At 50.8% G+C, this 24,512-nt stretch overlaps 7 protein-coding genes across 7 annotated transcripts; 4 read left to right on the top strand and 3 right to left on the bottom strand.

Annotated features, from left to right (window-relative positions):
- Window positions 1–188: 188 nt before the first annotated feature.
- M438DRAFT_397429 (putative fungal-specific transcription factor) lies at window positions 189–2,549 on the top strand. The gene is made up of 5 exons (XM_029909308.1): window positions 189–277; window positions 338–463; window positions 515–1,148; window positions 1,201–1,710; window positions 1,792–2,549. Exons 1-5 carry the CDS (start codon window positions 210–212, stop codon window positions 2,383–2,385), a joined length of 1,932 nt encoding a protein of 643 aa, XP_029760040.1. The 5' UTR covers window positions 189–209; the 3' UTR covers window positions 2,386–2,549.
- A 277-nt stretch (window positions 2,550–2,826) lies between these two features.
- Window positions 2,827–3,710, top strand: M438DRAFT_335584 (uncharacterized protein; the record flags this gene model as incomplete). The annotated part of the gene is made up of 2 exons (XM_029903816.1): window positions 2,827–3,587; window positions 3,641–3,710. 2 exons carry the CDS (start codon window positions 2,827–2,829, stop codon window positions 3,708–3,710), a joined length of 831 nt encoding a protein of 276 aa, XP_029760041.1.
- A 753-nt stretch (window positions 3,711–4,463) lies between these two features.
- On the bottom strand, window positions 4,464–5,656 carry M438DRAFT_345944 (Calcipressin). The gene has a single exon (XM_029905560.1). The coding sequence runs from the start codon at window positions 5,481–5,483 to the stop codon at window positions 4,665–4,667; it is 819 nt and encodes a 272-aa protein (XP_029760042.1). The 5' UTR covers window positions 5,484–5,656; the 3' UTR covers window positions 4,464–4,664.
- A 4,297-nt stretch (window positions 5,657–9,953) lies between these two features.
- M438DRAFT_319614 (uncharacterized protein) lies at window positions 9,954–13,715 on the bottom strand. Its single transcript, XM_029902843.1, has 2 exons — window positions 10,513–13,715; window positions 9,954–10,450 (listed from the first exon to the last, which is right to left on the bottom strand). The coding sequence occupies exons 1-2, from the start codon at window positions 13,438–13,440 to the stop codon at window positions 10,226–10,228; spliced, it is 3,153 nt and encodes a 1,050-aa protein (XP_029760043.1). The 5' UTR covers window positions 13,441–13,715; the 3' UTR covers window positions 9,954–10,225.
- Window positions 13,716–14,259: 544 nt separating this feature from the next.
- Window positions 14,260–16,419, bottom strand: M438DRAFT_345947 (uncharacterized protein). The gene has a single exon (XM_029905561.1). The coding sequence runs from the start codon at window positions 16,289–16,291 to the stop codon at window positions 14,330–14,332; it is 1,962 nt and encodes a 653-aa protein (XP_029760044.1). The 5' UTR covers window positions 16,292–16,419; the 3' UTR covers window positions 14,260–14,329.
- A 1,688-nt stretch (window positions 16,420–18,107) lies between these two features.
- M438DRAFT_274148 (uncharacterized protein) lies at window positions 18,108–20,107 on the top strand (the record flags this gene model as incomplete). The annotated part of the gene is made up of 3 exons (XM_029900690.1): window positions 18,108–18,298; window positions 18,351–18,922; window positions 18,978–20,107. The coding sequence occupies 3 exons, from the start codon at window positions 18,108–18,110 to the stop codon at window positions 20,105–20,107; spliced, it is 1,893 nt and encodes a 630-aa protein (XP_029760045.1).
- Window positions 20,108–20,455: 348 nt separating this feature from the next.
- On the top strand, window positions 20,456–23,966 carry M438DRAFT_297642 (uncharacterized protein). Its single transcript, XM_029901961.1, has 2 exons — window positions 20,456–21,034; window positions 21,094–23,966. The coding sequence occupies exons 1-2, from the start codon at window positions 20,516–20,518 to the stop codon at window positions 23,893–23,895; spliced, it is 3,321 nt and encodes a 1,106-aa protein (XP_029760046.1). The 5' UTR covers window positions 20,456–20,515; the 3' UTR covers window positions 23,896–23,966.
- Window positions 23,967–24,512: the final 546 nt, after the last annotated feature.

The following is a 24,512-nucleotide window of genomic DNA, read 5'->3' on the forward strand; positions in this document are numbered from 1 at the left end:
TTCTTACACAGATCCGAGACACATCTGTGATTTTTGGTAATGTCGAAAGAATGGAGGCGAATAGTACCTCATTCCCGTTGCCAATTGCTTCGGCAAAACGAAGCATTTCACCGAGGCGGAGTCACACACGACACGCGACCTTGCCATTCCTCTCCTAACCTTTCCAACTCTCTTTCCGGCAAAACAATCAAAAACTGCAAGTGATCACAATGGAAACAGCAAGAGCTACGAGGTCTTCTGAGCACAGGGTAGCGAAGAAGCCGAGGAAGAGTGTCGCGTATGTCGTTGGACGCCTTCAATAGAGCCTCGGTTAAACTGATCAAATGTCCGAACACAGTTGTCAGCGATGCCATTCACACAAAATCAAATGCGATGGTCAAAAGCCTTGTAAGAATTGCAAGGTGGCTGATAACTCGAAGTGCGATTATCCTGTCAAAGATAGGAAGACGACAGTCAGAGAAAGGTGTGCTGTTGACAGGAAAAGCAAGCTATAACACAGCTAACACGTTTGAAGCTATATCAATGACCTACTCAAGGAGATTGATCGTTTAAAGCAACAAGGTTCCACACCACAAAGCGACCATCAATTACAGAGCCAAAGCAATACGCCGGATCCCTCCGGTAACACGGATTCCGGCAACCCGTTAGTACGAAACGATGCCTGGTTTGTTCCACTTGATGAAAGCCCAATCTTCATCGGAGAGGCAGCATGCACTGCTTTCTCGTCGCGACTAAGACAACTTCTACTGCATACGCAGGCAGAAATCCATATCGCCAGGACACACTACGTCCAAGATAGCCAAATCGTGCAAGCAGCAGATGAGAATGCATCATGGCCAAGTCGACCTCAAGCATACCTGCTTGTCGAGTCTGTGATCGCAACTGTCGGACAATGCTACCACATTTCTTCTCTGTCAAGTGTGCGAGCCATACTCGAAAAAGCATATACCGACCGAGCTTCTCTAAGCCAGATGAAGCAATGCAAACTTTTCGCCTTGTTCGCACTTGCCCAAGTCTACTCTCCTAGACTAGCCGAGTCGCAGGACTCGCACTTTCCAGGATTACCGTATTTTGCGAAAGCTAGAGCGCTACTTCCTGTTTTGCCGGAGCGTGCTACTGCCGATCATGTAGAGATTCTGATATGTTTCGTAAGTCAAAGTCGAGGCAGGTGCGGTGCAATCCAATTGCTGACAGAGCCAGACAATTTACTGTTTAGCGATGAACAGACGACACTCGGCATATTGGTACATCGGGTCTGCAATGCGACTCGCTATGACCTTGGGACTACACCACAACATTGCAGAATCCCAATTACCAGACCTTGCAGCAAGACAGATGAGAGCACGTCTATGGTGGACAGTCTACGCTCTAGATCGCTTCATCGCAAGTAAGATCGGACATTCTGCTTTCATTCTGGATGATGACATAGAAGTCAGTCCACCTTCTGATGTCGGGCTCACTGATGCACAGAAGGGTGATGTGGTCAGTGCTGACTACCTCTGCGCAAGTATGAGGTTAGCAAGTATTGCTGGCGAAACAATTTCAACACTGTACAGCCGGAAGAAGAGCGATCGACCATTCATTCAGAAAGTACAGGCCATTTTCAAAAGTCTTCGAGATTGGTCGGCAACACTACCGGAGAATGTGAGGATGCAGCCAGATAAACCTGCGAGCTGGCATATTGTTGCTTTGCATCTCTCTTTCAATCAGGTATGTTGAATCAGTATCTCGAGACAACGTGAATGCAAACCACGTTACCTGGAGTATCAACGTGGCTAATATTGCTGTCAGTGTGTCATCCTTGCGACTCGACCAACCTTACTGCAAGTCTTCCATGTCACGAATCGTACAAATCGAAGAGATGAGATCCCCCAAGCTACATTCATGCTGGCCGAGACTTGCGTACATACAGCAAGACATACCTGTCGCCTCCTCACTCAAGCTTGGACGGCACTTCCAGCCCTGGATTACTCCTCGGCTCAGTATCTTTATGCTGCCGCAACTATTCTTGCAGTGGCCAACCTCTGCGTTGGATCTAATGCAATGGCCGACAAGGAGACATTTCAATCGGCACACCACCTCATGAAGCAGCTCGATCGTCTGGGTAACATCGCCGCAAGAGAGTTCTGCCAGCATCTAGATGCTGTGCTTGAATGCATATCCAGGTTCGAAGCTGAGAAGTCCGAGCAATTGCTTGGGGTCACACCGCAAGAACTCTCAAACATGGATCCACTGCGGATGGATGAGATGACGACCGAAATGGCCATCTTCCAGCCAAATGTGCAGGACTTCTTGTCATACGATAATACTGACTTGGAAGCTCTGTTTCCTTTCGACACGACGGACATCTGGCCTTATGTGTCGATGCCAGATTTTGAGCCGTGATGTAGGCAGCTGGAAGCAAAATACTGAATATGTGAAACGTCGTATGCTGTAGTTTGAGGGTCGTTAGGCATCGATGGAGTAGTTCGAGCCCGAGTTCGTCAATTAGTAGAAGGTAAACCTTGTCTGATTTGATAGAAATGAAAATGGTCGAGTCTCGATAGTGTAAGAAGTTGGACGCGAAGATGTGCCAAGCACTGAGCATGCACTCTGGCATCATCGCGACTCCGCGCCCGAGTCCATCGCAACGGCTATCAATCATCGAGACTTGAGCTCAGAAATTCCACATCCAAGTGTCGCAGGTCAGTGAAAATCGGTAGAAAAGACGTCCAAGCTTCGAAATCGCTAACATAGACGTGTTGCAGCAGGAATAATACATTCTCTCTCAGCCCCTGACTTCTGCCTACCTTCCAACTAGCCGTCCACTTCACAAACACATACACGATGCGTTTCGCTCCCGTCGTTCTGGCACTGCCTGCCATGGCAGCTGCCCAGCAGCAAGTCCCTCTTCTCGAGCAGGCCAAGGGCTGGCTCAACAACTTCATCGGCGCCGCTACCTCGAACGTCAACTCTGCCAGCTCAGCAGCTGCTTCAGCTGCATCTGGTGTCCCCAACCCCGCCTATGCCGCCGCCGGCAAGGTTCAGCAGCTCACCGTCACCGACTTGACCAAGGAGAACTACCTCCAGGTCATGAAGCCTGGCGCCGCTACCGCCAGCCCCGGTATTGAGGATTGGATGGTCTACACCACTGGCGGCAACCGTACTTGCTTCGGCATGTGCAACCGCGCCGACGAAGAGTGGATCAAGGCTGTTCCTCTCCTCTCCGCCGTCCCCAGCGCTCCTCAACTCGCCCGTCTGGACTGTGAGAAGGAGCCTCAATTGTGCAACGCTTGGGGTGCCGGTGCTCCCAGTGTCATCTACATTCAGCTTCCCCAGCCTCTTCCCGACCAAACCACCCCTGCCACTACCGTCTACTTCCTCCCCTTGAACCGCACCACCGTTTCCGCCCAGGACTTTGTTTCCATCGCTACCGAGAAGGCCTTCTTCAAGGAGCGCACTCCCTACGAGGGCTTCTTCCACCCCTTCGATGGCATTCTTGCCAAGACCGGTCTTGCCATTCCTTTCGGTTGGGTCGTCTACGGTTTCTCTGTCATGCCTAGCTGGGCTTTGATGATTGGCATTTCATTCTTCTCCAGAACTTTCATGTATGTTTTCTGATCCGAACCTTCTGACAACATTGTACTAACCGCAACAACAGGAGCAAGAGAATGGGTCCCCAGGGTGGTGCTGCCGCCAGACCTGCTGCCCCCGCCGGTCGCACTCAGTAAGCGATCAATTTGGACCAGACATTCAACATTTCCCCGCCAGCAGGGATCACAAGTACATCAAGAGAATGCGGACAACAGAGAACCCACGAGTTCAAGACGGAAGGAAGAGAGCAGAAAAGTGTAATAAGCTGTGATTTTATTGGAGAAGGAAGGACATGCCTCTTTTTTTGCGTACACCCCCCCAGCGCCTCTTTTTCTTTCTCAAGACACCATGTTTATTTGTTTATAGTGGAACCACCCCGTAACTATCTTTTCTCAAACACTGCGATGAACTCCTGAACTCCTAAACAAGGTGAGACTGCACAAGATAGAACTGATCCCCACCTTCTGTGGATGCAGAGACAAAAGCATATCATGCGTTCCCTCATGTTCGTCAATGAAACTACGTGATCCGCTCGAGAGAGTCGACATGCATAGAGACATACACTGACCTGATGTCGCCCCGATACACATCAAGAAACGAACAGGAGACCTAATCAAAGCACTCGCTGAAGTCTTGAGCTTCGAACCCACAAATGAGATTCGAACCCGTCGTCGATGTTGAAAGAGAGGAATGGAGGAGGCGAGGGTGCGTCGAATATATACTTCGACGAACGGGGTGCGGCAGGGTAAGTGAGTGCGATGGCGCTGATGTTGGTGAAATCACATGGTGAGGTTGTATTGTTAAAAGCACATGATTCAACGATTTCACGATTTCACGATTTCACGATCTCACGATTTCACGGTTGAACGATATCACGATTTCACGATTGAGTGATTGATAAGTTTATGATTTTTTTCATTGCTGATTGTTGCTTTCTGAATACTGATGATGAGATGAACAAATTTGTCGCTGTTTCGAATACGCCTGACCCAATGCTTGTACCCTTGCCCCCCGATTTACCATAATGAACCGCTGACCTAGCCCAACTGAAACGCCTTGAACAGAATATAATAATGTATGTGTGAAGCGGCTTACTCTTCCATGAGCTCAACAGGGGGACGGGCGGTGTGTGTGATTGGCTTCTGAGCATCTTCGCCAAAGTTCTCTTCCGTGGGTGATGCCTCGCAGCTAGTATCCTCGACAGAGATAGCGGGCAAGTGAGGCGAGTGGCCTTGCTCGATAGGAGAGTAGACGATGGTTATTGAGTCGGCTCTGCTTCTTGTGACGGCTGCGGAGACAGGTGCGGTCTTTTCCTCAATCTGTTCGACATGCTGGGCATGTACTTGTTCATCCTCAGGTACAGAAGACAATCTGTGCAAAGCATCGGCCAAGTCCTCAGCGTGAACCTCCTTGTTAGGAGGGTCCTCATGGCGGGACTCCCAGCCGTGAGGTGGCGAAGGAGGAGGAGAGATGAAGAACAGCTTTCCGGTAGAGGGAGCCTTCAGGTGTTGGTCCTCTGCCGAAGCAATCTTTGTCTCTGTGCCGAAGTAGACACGGATGCGTTGACCGAGCACATTCTCGCCGTCGAGTTTACTGCGAATGTCGATGGCGGCTTCGACCGAGTAGAAAGATGCGATAATGCGACGGAAGGATTTCAGCGGTGAAAAGGAGTAGGTTGTGGCATGGCTGTCGAGTGCTTGCTTTATGCTTGCGAGGTTTGTGGCGGAGAAGATGGCGACGTCGTTGAGGTTGGTGATGATCAAGGTGTTGGAAGGAGGAGTGGGTTCGGATAGTTGCGGCAGGTTGCTCAGGTCGAGGGAGAGCGATGAGTGTCTGCGCTTTGCTGGCGACGAAGCGGTAGAGCTGTGAGGAGACATTGGTGGTGTGTGTAGAGATGTGATGGCGGCCATTGTGTCTGAGGCGGCGGCGGGACTTTCTTGGAGATAGACGGTGGAAAGTGTGGGGTTGAGATTGGATGACCGAGCAATTCGTCTTTCTTCCAAAAGCCTTTGTCTTGTAGGGACTTGTGCTGTAGCCGGTAGGTACTGATAGGTGAGTCTGTGTGCTTAATAGCCAGCGATAGGCGCCTGCCTCTAGGTATTTATCAAGGTCATTGGCGACCTTTGCACTGCCTCCTCACCACCATCACTGTGCACGGACGTGGTCGGGCATATACCGCTCAGCCGCCGAAGCTTCGAGCCTGTCTTGCCTGTGCACGCCTGTCTTCCCGTTGCGCCTGTCTTATCTTTTACACCGGCCGCAGCAATTCGTTCCTATCCGGTCTCTCTCCTTCCAAATCCGCCGAGTCAAGACTGCACGCCTGGAATGAACTCGGCCAGCATTTGCACAATCGCTTAACCCGCTGTATGGACTTCTTTTGCACTGCTTGCTGCATGGACCTTTGAACCCTCTAAGCCTCGCTGTTCGCCCCCCACGGTATCCCTGCCCGTCGACATCATTCACACGAGCGCGGCTTTTGCTTCTCACAGACCATTCTCTGGGCTTTTGCTTGGAAGAGAAACTGCTCAACTACTTCAGCTCTACACAGCCCCCTCTGCTCGCCCTATCGTGACCTTTCCGCTGCCCAGACATGCTCCAGTAGAGGTAGTCGGCTCAGCCCCAATCGCCTATTCCCCACAACAGAGGCACATGTTACTTGTCAAAGAAGGAAGGTGAAGTTACACCACTTGCTATCGTACCTGTACGAGTACACCTATCCGAATCGTCCGGGCGCTGTTCTCTCCGTGAGTGAATTTGTTCATGCCGACTTACTGACCTCTTTCCACCTCTGTTGTAGTTGTCATTTCTTAACTATGGCTCTGTATATTTCTCATGGTCTGTGTTGAACAACATGCCCGTTTCCACTGCTTCGCCTTGTTGCTCAATCCAACCAGTGGCGATGACTACAACAACACGAATCAATTGATCTGTGCCATGTGCATCCCTTCAACATTCGTCAGCTGCCTGGAAGACGCGTACTGTCGGAGCCTTCGTACAGCCTCGATGTCCATCAACCCCTTTCTTTGCCTCCAGGCAGACGCTCTACGGGGTCATGCTCACCATTCTGCATTGCTTCAATGTCATGCTCGATGCTCAAGTCTGATACGGAGATGAGCCACTATATTGACCGAGTACAGTGACCCGACCACTCGACATCCAGCCAGATCTGTCTCGCTGTCCTTGTTCACAACCCAGAGGCTGCAAACTTCTCCTCTGTCGCTGCTCGAGCTGGAGTCGTTTGAACTTGAACTCGAACTATCGGTTGTCGACTTTGTGTCGGGCTTCGAAGTCGAGCCTTGCTGAAGAAGACTCACCTAACGGTCTCAATCCATGCACTGCTGTCTGTCGCAGGTAAAGAAACGCCTTGCCTGGTTCTTTGAAGCCGACAGCCTGGCACTGCGGTACCACTGAATTAAGCAGTCGGCCGGGCCGCACCAGCAGTATGAGCGGATGACAATGTTGGGGACGTAGTCGTCGTTATCGATGATGTTGCGATATCAGGTGGCGCCGAATACTTTAAACCCAGTCCTGCAGAAGCGGTCATTCTTCGAATTCAGCTCCGTATATTGTGATGAACCCTTATTCAACCCGATTGAAGGGCCTACGAAAAAAGATCACCGCACATCTGGTCATTATGCTATGACATCGTGTAGTGCGGTGAAGATGTCATTTCAGGTCAGTAAAAGAACATATAAAATGGCCGCTTTCCAAGATCACGCTCAGTCCCTTGAAAAGATTTCTGCATCACTTCAACTACCATATATCAACGATCAAATTCGTCATCCCATCTAATCCTGCATCACTTCAAGTCACGTACATCAACGTTCAACTTCAGGAGATAGACTGCTCTGCAATCACCGTCTATGAACTCTTGTTGGGTCCCTCGCAACACATGCTCATACCCGCAAACACACCAGAGCCAAAAAAAAAGTACTTCAGTGCTCCGAAACGAAACCCATGCAACTCGCTCAACACCCCCCTTCTGCATAACTCCAATGTCCAAATCTCAACACACAAGTCCACTATAGAGATGCAACCACCCTCAGTGCCTAGGCACAGTGAGAGCTGAAGAATGTTGAATGCAGCCGGAAGAGATCGACAAGCCATCTTGCGATTTTATGTGTTTTCGCGCCTTTGTGCTGTTCCGTAAGGCTTCTTTCTCTCATGAGTTTCTTTGTCGTGACATATATTTTAGGTGAAGTATGGCAAGTGATGAGGATTTGTAGAGGAGCGTTCGAAGGTCGGACTCCTTAAGTGGAAGATATTGGGTCGAAATGTGTTGTTCACTTTACTAACCTTTGTTGTGTTACGTGTTAGGTGCTCATGACTGCAGACACGGATGCGAGATCAAAAAGGGGAGGCGCTCTCACAAGTACATCTTTGCCTGGGGACCTCTCTGCGTAACTTCAATTCGCACACCTCAATGCTGTAGTCCGATACGGAGATAACATACCACAGCACCGCTCACAGTGACCTGGGTGCTTGCTCTGGCTATGCTCTTTGCTTCGGAAGCAGATACGTCGGCTTAAAGAAGTCGACAAGCTCCCGCAATTTCAAATGTTTCCGGGCCTTCTTGCTTTCCGTAAGCTCTTTTCTCTGACAGTGCGACTTTTGTGTACATTGAGGAAGTCGAGCAAAGGATCTGCCTTGAGGAGCTCAGCGAAGCTGTCATTGTTCACACTGCACCCTTCCACGCTGAATTGAGTGATGCGAACTAGTGACCGAGACTCCGGGTCGTGATGTGAAAATGCCCAGTTGGGGGCACTCGACCAAATCTCCATTCCCAAACGTACACCTGCTCATCTACGCCTTCCCGTCCATGTCGTTTCCCTTTGCACAATCGACCCGACCCGCCAGGTGATTCTACAAAAAAAAAACGCTGTCGGCATTTTTCAAAAGTGGGCAGACCGTACCAGCCGGGAGACTCAATTGTCCTCTTTGGAAACGATGTTTGATATCTACCAACGCATACCGATCACTTTTCGTGTGCGAAAGTGTTCTGAACAAACTTGCAGCGAGATCTCTGTCGCACGTACGGATGAGTCCTCGAGCTATCTGTATCTCCGCATACGCATGGTGACGAAGGCCCCTTTCACAAAGCTTTGGTTTCCTACGACGAACTTCTTGGGATGGTGCGTCGACCTACATGGCCGGTTCCCATATACAAGGGTGGCAGATGTGCTGATAGAGGATTGTCAAATCTGCACGATGATTTGCTCCGCGTGAGCTCTCCAACTTCCGGGCACGTTTACTGGCATTTCGGAATGTCAAGCTCATTGTTGCGGATATGGATGACTATTCGCAGCTGGTTGAGTTCCTGAAGTACCTGCAGCAGGATAACTGGAAGCTTGTATGGCTGCTCTTTGACGATGTCCAGTCCAGATATGCTATATCGACTGGACGGATGATCCCACTAGTCAATGGCGCCCGACGGCCAAACAGTTTCCTCAGACCTTTTACGAATGGACATCAAGTGAAGAACTCAAGGCCGGTCTTCAGGAATTGATTGATGTGTTCACAAGGGCGTGATCGAGGAATCTTCAACCACAGACGTTCGCGGATTTGACACATTCTTTTCAGATAGTCTTCAGTCATTTCGTAACCAATCAAACCATTCATTTCTCCTATGCATACTTTCACATTGCTCTTCCATCAACAAACCCCGTCTGGAATAGAGCTGCAGCATGACACCGTATCTTTCAGAGCGGGAGCTTGATCCGCAAACAGTGGCGCATCTTGTTCAATTCTCACTGGTCCTTCTCCTTCTTTTCGAATTCACTCTGTTTTTGAAACAAGCATCTTTGCGCTCTTGATTCTTGTGGCTGGGAGATGCTGTTTTACTTGCACTTCCCTACTCCCAAATGGGAGATATGAGATATGAATATTGATGTTCTGGGATGGGATGTTTGGAGAATTATGTAGGTTTTTAGAGTGCTGATCTTCATCGGATGCGATTTAGGTATCGACAGCATTGTGGCCTGTAGCGCGTGAGGTTTTGAGTAGTGTCAGGGAATGGTGATGGTGATGATGCTGTGGAAGAAAGATGGTGATGATCGTCTTATTAGACATGAATTTGGGTCTCAAAGCCAATCAAGTCTTGCGACAAGCTCATTTTGATTCCATAGGATAGCGGAGACATGCTTGTGAACCTGTCTTGTGATCATAATAAGTGTGATGGTTGATTCTGACCAAACTATTATTGGGTGAGAGTGTCACCCTGGCTTTGCATCTGGGATGAGAATGATCTTGATGTTTGCGAAGTTTTCGAGTTAGAGAGATCAGATATCAATCACTTTTGTATGGCTTTGAAGACTCAGAAGAGCAGTGGTTAGGAAGAAGCCATGGTTGACGCTGTGGAAGACAAAATGTGCCGAGATGGTGAGACTAGCTACAGTAATATTGACAAACGAGAATACATCAATCCAAAAGTCAGTCGTCTGAACAACACCCATGATTACAGTGCTCGAAGCACGTATATACAGATATATATCTGTCCAGTGTCGAGCAGAAACACACAAACAGATATTCATACATGATTGATACAATTCCTCCCATCCTCCTTTCACCTACCCTCATGCAAATGCTCTCCTCGCCCTAATTCCTTCATACAAACATCCCCCTTTCTCCCTTATATCCTTGATATTTCCTATTCTTAACATCCACAATGTACAGCAAGAGCATCCCTTAGTCCTCCTAGACTCAAAGGCTTGGCCAAGAAATCATCGGCGCCGGCTTCTTTGAATCTAGCTCTGGACTCTGTATTCACGACCGCTGTTAATGCAACAATGATGTGTTTACGTTTGAGCTTGTTGGAGGCTTCGAGGGCGCGGATTTCAGTGGTGGCTGTTATGCCATCTTTACGGGGCATGGATTGATCCTATAACGCATGTTAGAATGAAAAAGTTGAAGAGATATGAGACAAGTGGAATGCAATCTCACCATGAATATAATATCAATCTCCGCATCATGCAAAAGTGTTTTCTCCACAGCAGCAACACCATCGGGAGCGAGAATGACAGTGTGTTTCAAGCTCACCAGCATTTTCTGGAACAATTTCGCATTGATGGGGTTATCTTCCACCAACAACACAGTTTGCGGTTGTGGTTTTGCCAGCGGTGGGGATGATACGCCTGTGTGTTCGGGGGAGGAAGAGACTTGATTTTGCTGGTCTTGACGATCTTGTTGCTCGGTGATTTGTTGGAGTTCCGCGGGTGCGATGTCGGTCATTACTTCTACTACTGGGGCGAAGCGGAGGGTGCGTGATACGGCGGCGCTACGGCTGCGGCGGTTTGCTGCGTCTACTCTTGTGGCGAAGGAGTGCCAGATCAATGGCTTGGGGAGCAGGACGAAGTTGGGCGCTGATACGATGCCGGGGAGATTGTCGAGGGAGCGCTGTGTATCGTAGGGGACTAGCACTAACCAATTCTGCTGCTTTAAGAGCCGGCGGAATTGGTCCTTGTTGGCTAGCAGGTAAGGCATATCCGCCCAAACGTACTTCCACTCGCGCTCAGGGAGTTCGGAAATATTTGTCGCGATGGTGACTTCGTGATTGAACTTCTCCCACGAGGCTTTGATGCCTTGGAGTGCTCTGTTGTCCGTCTCGGACAGAATGGCTACGTGTCTGTCTGCTGGACCTTCCGAAGACTGTGGTGGTAGAGAAGATGGTTGAAGTGGTACTGTTACTGTAAATGTGCTACCGCTTTGGTCTGGCCCCACGTCTTGCGAGTAGGCGAATTTGGAGTCGACGGTTATGGTGCCACTCATGGCTTGGATGAGTTGTTTTATGATGCTGAGGCCTAAACCTGTGCCTCGTTGATTTCCTTTCTGCTCGCCTTGTTTGTAAGGCTCGAACATTTCAGGGATGAAGGTCGGGTCGAGACCAATGCCTGTATCCTTGACACTAGCCACTAGTTGGTCTCCATTGACCTCGATAGAGAGGATGATGTATCCTGATCGAGTGAATTTGCAGGCGTTCGACAGCAAGTTCATCAAGATACGGTGGATGTATGTCTCATCCAGAAAGACAGACGTCGGAACATCTGGAGAGACCACAACGCAGAGTTCGACATCTGCTTCATCATCCTTGTTCGGAAGCAGGATGATGATCGACTCACAGACTGTTCGGATATCCAATGACACGGGCTTGCAAACCGCTTTGGCATCCTTCTCCAGCTTTGACCAGTCCAGCACGTTATTTGTGATCAGTGACAAGGTTTTGGTGGCTCTTTGTATAGCAGCCAAATGAGCTCGGCCTTCCTCCGTCAATGGTGTCTGTGACAGAAGATCGCTATATCCTTGCAAATGGTGAAGTGGTGTTCTGATCTCATGCGATGCGGCTGCAATAAATTCACTCCTTGCCAGAGCAGCTGCTTCTGCATTTTCCTTCTGAGCAATTGTCCGCCACAACTCTCTTCGTGTCCAGATGATCTCGGCTAGCTTGTTGCGTGATACTGTCGCAGAATGAGCTAGCAATCCGTTGGCAGCGATGCAAGTAGTGAAAGCGATTAAGACTACTGCTGCAGCTATCACAGGCGGGTATCCTCTTACGTCCGATGGAGGAGCTGCAGACCAGAAAGTAGCTGCTCGCATGCCGGTGAAATGCATAGCAGCAACTCCAGTAGTTGCCACAACCGAGAAGAGTAGTTGTTGGGAAAGCCTAGCTTCCATCTCAGCCATGCATATACAACCAACTATGCACACTACCCAGGATATAAGGGCTGAAGCTAGAACGATCCAAGGGTTGAGAATGATCTTCCCTTGAGGGATTACCAGTCCGTATATTCCTGAGTAATGCATACTGGTTATCGCAATCGACCATAGGAATCCTTTGATGATGTTTCTTGGAGTCATGCCATGGTATAGAATTTTTGCCGTCGCCACAAACGCATTTACAGTCGAGGCAGGGGCTCTTCGATACGCAAGACCCATAGCACTGCTGAGACCGAGACTTGTGCTCGATCCAGCAGACGACTCTCGACGAAGGACAGACACATCACTAGATGATTGACCGGCGGATCCAGAGCTGATCGTAGACGCATCGTCGCGAAACCCGGTCGATGCGTCATCACGAAGACTTTGCGTCGTGACCAGCCTCAGACTATGAAGACTCCTTCCAGAAGCGCTCCTGACGACGACAGGACGAACACTATCTCGGGGCATGACTTTTGGTGACATGCCAACTCCTGGAGACGGCGGTAGTAGACTTTGGTCAAAAGATGCTACACTTCCATCCTGTGATGGTCTGCTGAAGTCCATTCGTCTTCCGCCCCAGCTTGCAGTGTCGGAGTGGCGAGCTGGCGATTGGTAAGACCGTGGTAGTAGTGGTTGGTCAGGCGCAATCTCCTCATCCTGGTAATCTTCTCTCTGAAGCTCTTCCTCCTCGTCCTCCTCCGCTACCGGATGAAGTGGCAAAGTAGGCTGCATAGTCATCCTGTGTTTACCCATAGGACTGAGGGTAGTAGTTTTCTGTCGTGATTTCTTGGACTTGCGCTTTTTCCTTCCTCGACCATTGTGCCAGCGATCCCAAAGTAGTTCAGATCCCAATGCCAGAAATGTGAAGAAGACTGGAAGAAAGGCACTTAACACAGTGAGTGGCGTGTTGACTCCCATCTTGACATCGAACTCGCAAGCCAGCATAGCCACCTCATGGAGACACCACACAGAACATCCTCCAAACACGAATGACCCAAACAAACACCACAGGAAGACGCTGTGGAATCGGAGTGACATTCTGGCATGGCACATGAGTTGTGTCGAAGTGAACGCCCCCAAGAATGAAATGGCAATCGATGCCACGATCAGGATGGGATTCCATTGGGGATTCAGTCGACGATAGAATACGCCATCAATATCGGGTGTTGATTCCATGATCCGAGATCTCCGCTGTCAAGATTGCAGTATTCCGAGTCTCGCTAAATGATTCTGGCGAAGATGAACATATTCCCACGCCTCCGCGCGTGTGTGTAGAGAGGTGCGACCGAGTGTTAGCGGGGTCCAAGGAGTGTTCGCGCTATCCGTCTCAGCAGCGTCGTGCTCTTTTCCAATGTGAATCTCGCGATCTACGTTCCTGCCAGAGGTCAATCGTGCGGGATCAGAAAGCGAGTGAGGTGAGAGGAAAATCGATGGTTCGGTCCTGGGTTTCTCGTCGCTCGGAGACTTACAAAGAGGACGAGGGCCAGCTCCGAATTTAGGTTCCATAGCTTACCAGCACCGCGTGGGTTGTAGAAAACAGGTTAGTGCGGTTGGAGAGTGACATTTTTCTGAGCTTCTACGATGCGTCGTGCTGAGAGTATCCGGAAAATATAACACAGATATCTTGCAGGTCCAATGATAGAGGAAAAAATATGTCGAAATTTGAGCCTCAGAATGTGTCGTGCAGTATGCAGCAGTGATCGGCGGTGAGCTTGGTGGTTGAACCAAACACTCGGTGAATCGTCTTGGGTTCTCCAGATCGTTGTGGCGTCCTTGCGATGACATCGGACATGACCGAGATACAATAGACCATTTATGCACATTGACGTGCAAAAAGGATTGTGGAACCGAGACAAACGTTGGTCTTCCTAAACGTACAGTTCGATTCTCGCCCATACGGCGCTCGCACGCATACATGCCTATATGTACAGCTATATTTACACATAATATCACAGGGCGCAGCATCAAGGCGCTGGCTATCGTCTATCAAGAACAAAAAAAGGAAAACTCCAATCCCAACTCTATCATTCGTATATCATCCCAATACTTGTCCACATCGAGCTTCTTATTGTGCTCCGAGCAGGTTTGCTTGAAGTTTGTCCACGATCCTTGGCATACTCTGAACAGCATGTAATGTCAAAGGCGCCTCTTCCCGAATGTCTGGGATAGTGCCCACCTGCTTCCGCATGTCGCGCATGCTGACGCCCGGTTCTTGATCCTCACTCAAACCGCTACTTGCCAGGCCTCGAACTTCCAGCAGTGCGCTAGCCAGATACACCATAGTGCGATAGTGCGGAATGAGTTGGCCCGGGGAGAGATACCGCGTCTTGATGTACTCGAGTCCTTCTTTGCGGGCCTGTTTCTTGAGGAAGACATTCTCCCTGGCACTTATCAGACCGTGCCGTTGTGGGAGCCAACCTGGCCAGTCTTTCATCATGAACTTCTCAACCAAGCTATAGGCGAGCAATGCGCGTGGAGGACTAGTCTGACACAGATGCACAATGTATTTGTTCCAGGTCTTGTTGTCGAACTCATACCCCTGTGATAGCAGCTTCATGATCAAGGTTTGGAGCTTGCTTGGTGACGATTGCGCAAATTGAGACTCGATATAGTACCCGAGTGGTCGCGATAGCATAAAGCGGTAGGATTTGGGTATCTGGGCAGTCTCTGGATCTCGTGTCGTCTTCCCACTAGGACCAGGTCGCTCAGATGCCACCAGCTCGCTTGCCGGAATATGCGAAACACGTATTTCATCAACTCGAGACTTTACAAGATCCCAGTATTTGTCGACTTCGGCAAATTCGCCAGCCTGACAGTGTGCAGACATGAGGGTCGTGAGGAGACGCATGATCGGAGCTCTGCTGGCATCAACTGAAGGTTGCGCGAGCTTGTCCTGATACAGCTGGAACAAGTGCTGCACGGCTTCGTAAGATCTTTGCTGGCCATGGATGTACATAAGATAGCCAGCGTCCAGAACATCGATTCCACTCGACTCATGTCGGAAACCAGGCGAGGGCTGTTTTCCGTGACGGTAGGTGCGATTGTCTCCAAGCAACTTCTTGTAGTCCTCGATGGCAAGTTCCAGAGGCAATTGCTTGCCAGAGTCATCTACTTCTCCTCGTTTCTTGTGCTGCTCATATAAAGCTCGTGCTTTCAACGCGATGGCACGACTGCTCGGCGTCGGCCGCACTCTCGCTTCTATCATCTCTGCCTCAACCCCGATAGCCTCGGAGAACATCTCTTGATTAATGTAGCCAGCCATGAGGATACTGTAATGAAAGGCCATTGGGCGAATGTTGCTGGCAGGCATGACAGACTTGAGAATTTTGTGTGCTGATGGCGATTGACGAAAGCTGCAGAGAGCTTGCATGAGCGCTCCATAAGACCGCTCGTCAAGTGGGACCTCATCCTCTTTCATGCGACGGTAGGTTGCCATAGTAGCCTGAAGGTCGCGTTTGTGCGCATTTGCGACAAGCAAGGTATTGAAACACAGCGTCAGGGGGCCCTCTGCTTCGCCATCTTTCACTGCTCGGACGGTCTGATTCAGCGCTCGCAGGGCACTGTCGTTGTCGTGGTTGTTGGTCAGGGAGACAATCATGCTATTCAACATGTGGGTAGTCGGTTTTGGCACGCCATTCGACTTTGCGAAATCCAACAGGTCGATCACTCCATCGATGTCTCCACGCTTGGCATACAGGTTCAACAATGAGCCGTAAGTGTATCGATCGGGCTGAATATCCGCTTCCAGCATCTTGCGAAATAAACTGTCGGCTCCAACTAGGTCATCGGCCTGTTCATAAGCATGTAAAGCAATGTTCCAAAGACGAAGTCCGGGTGAGACACCATATTCTTCTTCAAACCGGTCGAGTTGTTCGGCAGCTTGCGTTGGTCTCATGTTTATCGCATGAACGTATATAAGGGGCCAGAGATAATTGGAAGTAGTCAAGCCTTCGGGGTGTAGAGACTTGTATAGATCTGCATGTTCTTTGACAGCACCATGCAGGCCGCGCCTAGCAAAGGTGTCCATGATGACGACAATGGCTAGATCATCTGGCTTCCCATGACAAGCAGTCCAATCCTGCAATAACAGGTCTTTACCGATGAATGTTCGACTGGAACCTTTCCCGGCGAAAGCAAGATTGTGGTCCCTCCAGTGTTTAGTAAGCAGCATAAGTACCGCTCTTGATGGCGAGAAATGTTTCGATCGGCGGTACAGATCATACACAAATGCAACAACAGCACTGCAGTTGTAGTTTGTAGCGCCTCTGGGTAAGGTGAGCAGAATGGTGAGTAACGAATCGTAGTCTTTGGTGGAAATTAAGTCGCTTCGAGATGCCAGCTCAATCTGGCGCTTGACATGACCACGGAATTCATCGCCTACAAATCCTGGCCTGACGTAACCAGGCTTTCTCGACTGAGGCGCGACGAACTCTTGCAACATAATGCCGTAAAGACGACGCAACTGTTTGGAGGGTTCATCTAAGCCAGAATCCGAGCTACGGTGATCAATTTTCACATGGCACAGTTTACGAAGAGTGTCCAGCTTTCTGCGAAGATCACCCAGATCGCGAGTGGCATGATCCCAGAGCCTAGGCTTGTCTGCTCGAGAAGTTGACGTAGAAGTGTATGTTTCCCACTCTTGTAACACAGAGATGGCCAAAGGCCAATCCATCTGAGAGACGGCGCGAGCCATGATGAGGCTGGAAGCGATGGGGCCATCAAGTGGAAGTAAAGAGGCTGCTTGGTGAAGGGCAATGGCATCCGTCTCTCGATTGAGGTATAGGTTCGAGGAGATGGCAGCATTGTAGGTGGCAGTGGATTTCAACTTGTCAGGCAGATCAGCGAACAGATGGACAGCGTGGGTGTGTGCGGCCTTGTCATCTTTTTTGGAGAACCAGATGATGGCCTGTGGAAGCAGGTCGGATTCCGATTGAGCGATTTGGGAACAAAGATTCCAAACACGTTCAACGTCGAGGAAAGATGCAAGGGACTCTTCGGAGTCGGAGGATTCGAGCAGATTGCGAAGCTCTTGGTGAGGACGAGAAGAGGAGGAGAAGGATGAATCTTTTGGAGTGGTCAAAGACGAGTAGCCCCTCAAGACAGAGGGGCGGTTGTTCTTGCGGGACCATCTTTCCCATTGAGACAGACGGGTCATAAAGGCCTGTGTCGGGACAGGGTAGAGAAAGTCGAGGAAGGGAGCATCGTGGGTATCGGCGGAGTAGGAGGAGGCGGGGACGGCGGAGGAGGAGAAAGTCGAGGGAGACGGGGAGGGAGAGGCTATCGGGAGGCAGAGGTGATCGACATCAGGAGCGGTTGTTGACCAAAAGGACGAATGCAGCAGTCGCCGACTCTTGGGGAACAGACTCTTCTGGCGCAATGAGAGGCGAACTCCAGTGTCGAGACATGCCGACGTGCGCTCTAGCATGCCACGACTCTTGTATAGGTGCCACAAGCGACGGCGCTACCACATGCAGCGGAGGGAAATATGGTTCATGCCAGGTCCCGAGACGAAAGCGAGAAGATGGTGTGGCGTGATGGCGACAAAGTTGATCAGGAAAGGCCAATGAGACGGTAGGACGGCGACTCAAGAAGTAGACGACTGGGGAAAGTGCGAGGGCGAGAGGAGGGAAGGAGCAGAAGCAGAGGCGGCGAATGAAGGCGAGTCTGCTCTTGCTCTAGCAATCTTTCTCTAGCAATTCGTAGAATCGTAGACATCACCTGGAGATCGGCTTGGCGCTGTTCGGGAGAGGCTAGAGCAGCTGCCCCGCCGCCAATTGGACACTTCGACACCCTTGTGCAGAATACTCAATACAGAATACACCGCTCTCGCAAGAGTTTCCACCATGGACATCACCGCCTTCGCCGTGGGCAATCGCGATGCCGCCCTGCTGATCGCCGACTACAATGCATACCGCAAGCAGCTCTCGCGACAATTGCTGGCCCTGCGCAAGCGTCTAGGCCGCTCCACCAACAAGGGCCAGAAGTACTCCAACAAGTCGACTGTCACTGCCGAAGACGTCGCTCAGAACCCTCAGTACTGCTCTTCGACCTCCCATACCATGTGCCATGTAGCTGACCCTTCAAAGAACCGCTCATCTCCTGCTTCTCAGCTGCGAACGCGCATGGGCCCATGCTATGCACATCAAGTCGATCCACTCCGAGGACAACCAAGGAAATGGCATTACTGGAACCACTCGCTCTCACATCATCTCACGCTTCCACAAGGCCGCTCGCATCGCTCAGAATCTTACCGATATCCTCAAGGACCCATCCACCTCCAAAACCACCCACCAGGATTTGCTTGAAGCTGAAGCCTACCGAGCCTCCCTCTCTGGCGCCGAGCACTTTGAGAAACAGGCCGAGGGTCGCGTAAACACCGAGAACCCTTCAAGATGGGACGTATGCTTGCGCGAGTACTCTACTGCTCGCATCATTTACGCTACTCTCTTCGCCCAAGGAAACAAGGACCTCTTTCGCGAGATCCTGGCCAGCGCCGTTGATCCCGCTATTCGCTATGCCGCCTACCAAGCTCGCCTTCCTCGCTCTATTCCCGTCTCTACGGTCGCACTGCGCTACTTCTCCAAAGACAACTCTACCCTGGTTAATCTACTGCAACAACTCGACCCTAATGCTCTGAGCGAGATTACCACCGAGACCAGTGCGTACTAAACCAGCTGCTAGCTGCACACCCGAATGCTGACACCATCTATTAGCTCCCCAGAACCTCGGCACAACCAACATCCCTAACACGGTCGCTTGGCGATCCATGAATGCCAACATTGTAGACGCATCGATCGGGCAGGCTCTTGCAGCTGTCGCATCTGCTGAGCCTCAGTTGAACTCATACCTCAAGTCCAACCCCTCTGCCCCCGCTAGAGATCGTGCCAGCGCATATGACGAGGTACTGATCGCTAGTCAAGATGCCGCAGATGCCACACGAAGGGCCATCGAGGAGTTGGAAAAGGAGAAGGTGGACGAGGGCGACAACAGAATGCAAGATCTGCGTGTTACCAGTCTTTCTGTCAACTACGCCCTTGTCAGCTGGCGCGTAGGCAGAAATCGTGTTCTCATCGGATCTGAAGACGGTAGGCTGTTTGAAGAGAAGAAGCCCAAGTCAGGCAAACGTGCTCGTGATCAGCACAAATCGGAACCCAGAGGCAGTCAACTTGCTCGTCTTCGCGAGAGGGTTGTACTTTACGATTCAACCATCCAGAGCATCGACTCGATCAAGGAGCTCAGAGGTGCCATGAGAGACGAGTCTTTCGTGCGCGAGGTTGATGGCAAACGTGCATACTTCCAAGCGCTTAGATGTCTCAACATCGCAATCTCGCATGCCCTCTTGTCCGAGCATGTGAATGCTCTTGCTCTTCTGGCCCGCGCATTGGAACTCGCAAAGCAATGCTCGAGCTCAATACCCTCGACCTCATCCGACTCGAGCTCTGCACCCACGCTCGATATCCACAAATCTCAGGCCGACACTCTCCAAACGCAACTTCAGCAGCTTGTCTACAGACACCAAGCTCTGGTAGATGTGCACAAATTCCACGACAATGCATCCATCGCCGCAGCAAAGCATATGTCTACTGCAGCTCCTCTTGTTCAACGGCTTAGCGACTTCCCCACACCCGGTGTTAATGTCGATCTCAAAAACCTGGTCTCATATCCTCCCAAGCTAGAGCCTATCCCGGTCAAGCCATTGTTCTTCGACGTTGCATGGAATTACATCGACTATCCGACAAGTGGCAAGCAAGCGGTAGAAGCAAAGGCTGCTGTGAGCAATGTGATAGCAGATGAGAAGCCAAAGGAAGAGAAGAAAAAGGGTTGGTTCGGATTCGGACGATGAGCAGTTTATATATTATAAAAGCACGTAGAATAGTGTATCCCCAGATGTCTAGATGATGAGACAATGAGATCTAAGTTAATATACTCGACACCAGAATGTCCATGTGATGGCTTTGTCTTTGTGGATTTGGTGGGCTGGATTGATTGATTGATTGATTGTGCGCAAAAGAAAAAAAAAGAAAGCTGCGTCAGTCGAACTCCGCATGCCACTTCACACGCCGCCGCTCGGATTTAGACTTTGCCTCGCTTTCGCATCACACCCTCACACCTGTTGTCGACGTGCGCCAACATACCTGACCATCCGCTGTCAGATGCTACTTGAGGTTACACGACTTTACTGACCGTGCGACCGCCCATTTCTCAAAACCCCGCCACACCACTTTTCGAGTCCCCGCATCGAACCGACAAAATGGCGCCCAAGAAGAAGGGAAACAAGAAGGCCCAGCAGGACGACTGGGAGGCCGAGCTCGGCGAGACTGTCGACCCCATAGCCCAGGCCGAGGAGGAGGCAAAGGCTCAGGACGCTGCCCAGGATGCTCAAGAGGAAGAATCATCCGGCGCCGCTGGCGGTTTGATGGCTGCCCTCAAGCGCAGAAAGGACAAGAAGGGCAAGAAGGGCAAGCAGCAGGACAACGGCTGGGAAGCCGAGCTTGGTGAGGATCCCACCGCCGACGCAGATGGAACCTCCACCCCTCCCGTCGACCTCGCCGCCAAGGCACCCGAAGAAGGCACCATGGACGACGAGGACCTTTACCCCGAGCCCGCTAAGAAAGGAAAAGGTGGCAAAGGTGGCAAGCAGCAGCAGCAAGCCCAGCCCGAGCAGAACGGCGACGACGACGACGAAATGGATGCCAGTGGCCGTGTCTTGACCAAGAAGGAGAAGGAAAAGCTGAAGAAGGAGCGTGAGAAGCAGAGAAAGAAGGAACAGGTGAGCTGCATTACACCATGCTAGGAAGAATAGGAGCTAATCACTCTTTCACCAAACAGGCCGCAGCCAAGAAGAAGGCAGGCGGTGCCGTACCCGCTGCACCCAAGCCCCAGCCCATCAGAGACACCCCTTCGCCGACCGTCGCTGAGCCCGTCGCTGCAGCACCCGAACCTGCAGCTGGTGGTAAGAAGAAGAAGCTCAACCCTGCTCTCGCCGCCCTCCAGAGACAACAAGCCGAGCTGAAGGCAAGAGAGGAGGAAGCCGCTCGCCTCGAGGCTGAGGAGCGTGCCAGAGCCGAGGAAGATGAGAAGAACGCTGCCGAGGAAGCAAAGGCTAGAGAAGAAGCCAAGGCCCTCAAGAAGCAAAAGGAAAAGGAGAAGATCGAGCAGCTCAAGAAGGAGGGCAAGTACAAGACAAAGGCCCAAAAGGAGGCCGAGGCTCGTCAACAAGCCCGTCTCCAGCAAATGCTTGAGGGTGGTGCCATTGTCGCTGGTATTTCTGGCGAAGGCGATGACGCTAAGAAGGCACAGAAGGAGAAAGACCGCAGAAAGAAGAACCCTCGCAAGGCTGCTGAAGAGCGTGCTGCTGCCGAGGCTGCAAAGGCTGAGGAGGAGGCTCAGAAGAAGCTCGAGGAGTTGCGTATCGCCGAGGAGCAGAAGAAGGCCGCTGAGGAGGCCGCTGAGAAGGCCAAGGCCGATGCTCTTGAGAAGAAGGCCGAGGACGATGATGAGCTTGACGATTGGGAGGCCGAGGCTGAGAAGATGGAGAACGAGGGCGTCAAGGACAGCTGGGACGCCGAATCTGGCGATGAGGATACCGAGATCGTCAAGCCTGTCGTCAACGGCAAGCCTGTTCAGAAAGGTGCCGCTGGCAAGAAGGCTGACATCAAGGAAGAGTCTGACTCTGATTCCGATTCCGGTTCCGACTCTGATTCCGATTCCGACTCGGACTCATCTTCCGACGCAGAGGAGAGTGCAAACGCTCGCGCCATTGCGCAGCGTAAGAAGGAGGCCGCTGAGAGACGTCAAAAGACCATTGCAGACGCCAGAGCTGCCGCTTCCAAGGACAACCTGCGTTCGCCTATTTGCTGTATTCTTGGTCACGTCGATACCGGAAAGACCAAGCTTTTGGACAAGATTCGTCAAACCAACGTTCAGGAGGGTGAAGCTGGTGGTATTACCCAGCAAATTGGTGCCACCTACTTCCCTGTCGAAGCCCTGGAGAAGAAGACCGCTGTTGTGAACACTGATGGCGCCTTCAAGTTCAAGATTCCCGGTCTCTTGGTCATCGATACCCCTGGTCACGAGTCTTTCACCAACCTCCGCTCTCGTGGTTCTTCGCTCTGTAACATTGCCATCCTGGTCGTTGATATTATGCACGGTCTCGAGCCTCAAACTCTCGAGTCCATGAGATTGTTGAGAGATCGCAAGACTCCTTTCATTGTCGCACTCAACAAGATTGATCGTTTGTACGGCTGGAAGCAAATCGCTAACAACGGTTTCCGCGAGTCCCTTGCCATGCAGAACAAGGGTGTTCAAAATGAGTTTGCCGACAGACTTGAGAAGACCAAGATCGCATTCGCTGAGCAAGGTTTCAACTCCGAGGTCTTCTACGAGAACAAGTCGATGGCCCGCAATGTCTCCCTTGTTCCCACTTCCGCTCACACCGGAGAGGGTATCCCTGATATGCTTAAGCTCATCACTCAGCTTACCCAGGAGAGAATGGCTGGTCAGCTCATGTACATCACCGAGGTTGAGTGTACTGTTCTGGAAGTCAAGGTCATCGAGGGTCTCGGTACCACCATCGACGTTGTCATCACCAACGGTCGTCTGAAGGAGGGTGATCGTATTGTATTGTGCGGTACAGAAGGACCTATCGCAACCAACATCAGAGCCCTGCTTACACCGGCTGAGATGAAGGAATTGCGTGTCAAGTCTGCCTACGTCCACAACAAGGAGGTCAAGGCAGCTTTGGGTGTCAAGATTACTGCCAACGGTCTCGAGAATGCCATCGCTGGTTCTCGTCTGCTGTTGGTTAAGGAAGACGACGATGAGGAAGAGCTCATGGACGATGTCATGTCAGATCTCGAGAACCTTCTCAGCAAGATTTCCACATCTGGTCGTGGTGTCACCGTCCAAGCATCCACCCTTGGTTCCCTCGAGGCTCTGCTTGAGTTCTTGAAGCAGATGAAGATTCCCGTCGGATCCATCTCCATCGGTAACGTACACAGAAGAGATGTCATCACAGCATCCACCATGTTGGAAAAGCACAAGCAATACGCCGTAATGCTCTGTTTCGACGTCAAGGTCGACAAGGAAGCCCAAGCTTACGCCGACGAGGTTGGCGTCAAGATCTTCACCGCAGACATCATTTACCATCTCTTCGATGCCTTCACCAAGCACATGGCCGAGATCGCCGCACAGAAGAAGGAGGAGTCCAAGATGTTGGCCGTCTTCCCCTGTATCCTCAACCCCATCCAAGTCTTCAACAAGACCAACCCCATCGTCGTCGGTGTCGATGTCATTGATGGCGCTCTCCGCGTAAACACACCCATCGCTGCCGTCAAGACCAACCCCGTCACCGGCGCAAAGGAAGTCATCCCCATGGGCAGAGTCACCTCCATCGAGCGCGAGCACAAGCAAATCCCTCTTTGCAAAAAGGGACAACCCTCTGTTGCCGTCAAGATTGAAGGCTCCAACCAACCTACCTACGGTCGTCAACTCGAAGACAAGATGGTCCTGTACTCACACATCAGCAGAGCTTCCATCGACACATTGAAGGAATTCTACCGTGACGAGGTCACCAAGGAGGAGTGGAACCTGATCGCCAAGCACCTCAAGGGCCTCTTCGATGTCGTGTAAGCAAAAGAGGAGATGTGAAAAGTCGGTTTTTGAAAAGGGTTTGAAATCTGTCGTTTTTTTTTGTGTAGCTTCCGAGACAAACGAAACCAAAATTCATTCGTGTTTATTGTATTGTTAAGAGAATGTTCTTGTTCCTCCGCTGTGTTGTCTTGACATTATCAGGGGTTATGGTTTATTAAAATTGAGTGGTGAGCATGTATGATCAATTGATGAAAAGCGGCATCTTCTCTCTCGTTTCACTGTTCTGTCTTGTTTTGTCAGTAGCTGCTTCCCTCGTCGCCGTTCCTATTTTTTGTTTTCTTGATACCCATGCAGTGCGGTTTCTCAATTTAGGCCTTTGACCTTTTTTTTTTTTTTGCTTTCCCTTCTTTCTCTCCTCCCTCATGTGCTAAATTCTGTCACTTCTAGCCATCTCCTACGGGCCATGCCTAAGGCTGTTTGGTTTGTAGAAATGCACAATATTTTCAGGATCGCTCTAGTAGTCCTTAGAGAGGCGCTAACTATCACGCTCTCTTAACAGAGGCTCCCTTCGAAAATGTTACAATCGTGTAATTCTGTAGCTATACGCAATGACAAAGTTTAGCGCACGGGGGAGGCTCTATCATCATAGAATTGTC

The sequence above is a fragment of the Aureobasidium pullulans genome (assembly GCF_000721785.1).
Source record: "Aureobasidium pullulans EXF-150 unplaced genomic scaffold scaffold_10, whole genome shotgun sequence".
Lineage (NCBI taxonomy): Eukaryota > Fungi > Ascomycota > Dothideomycetes > Dothideales > Saccotheciaceae > Aureobasidium > Aureobasidium pullulans.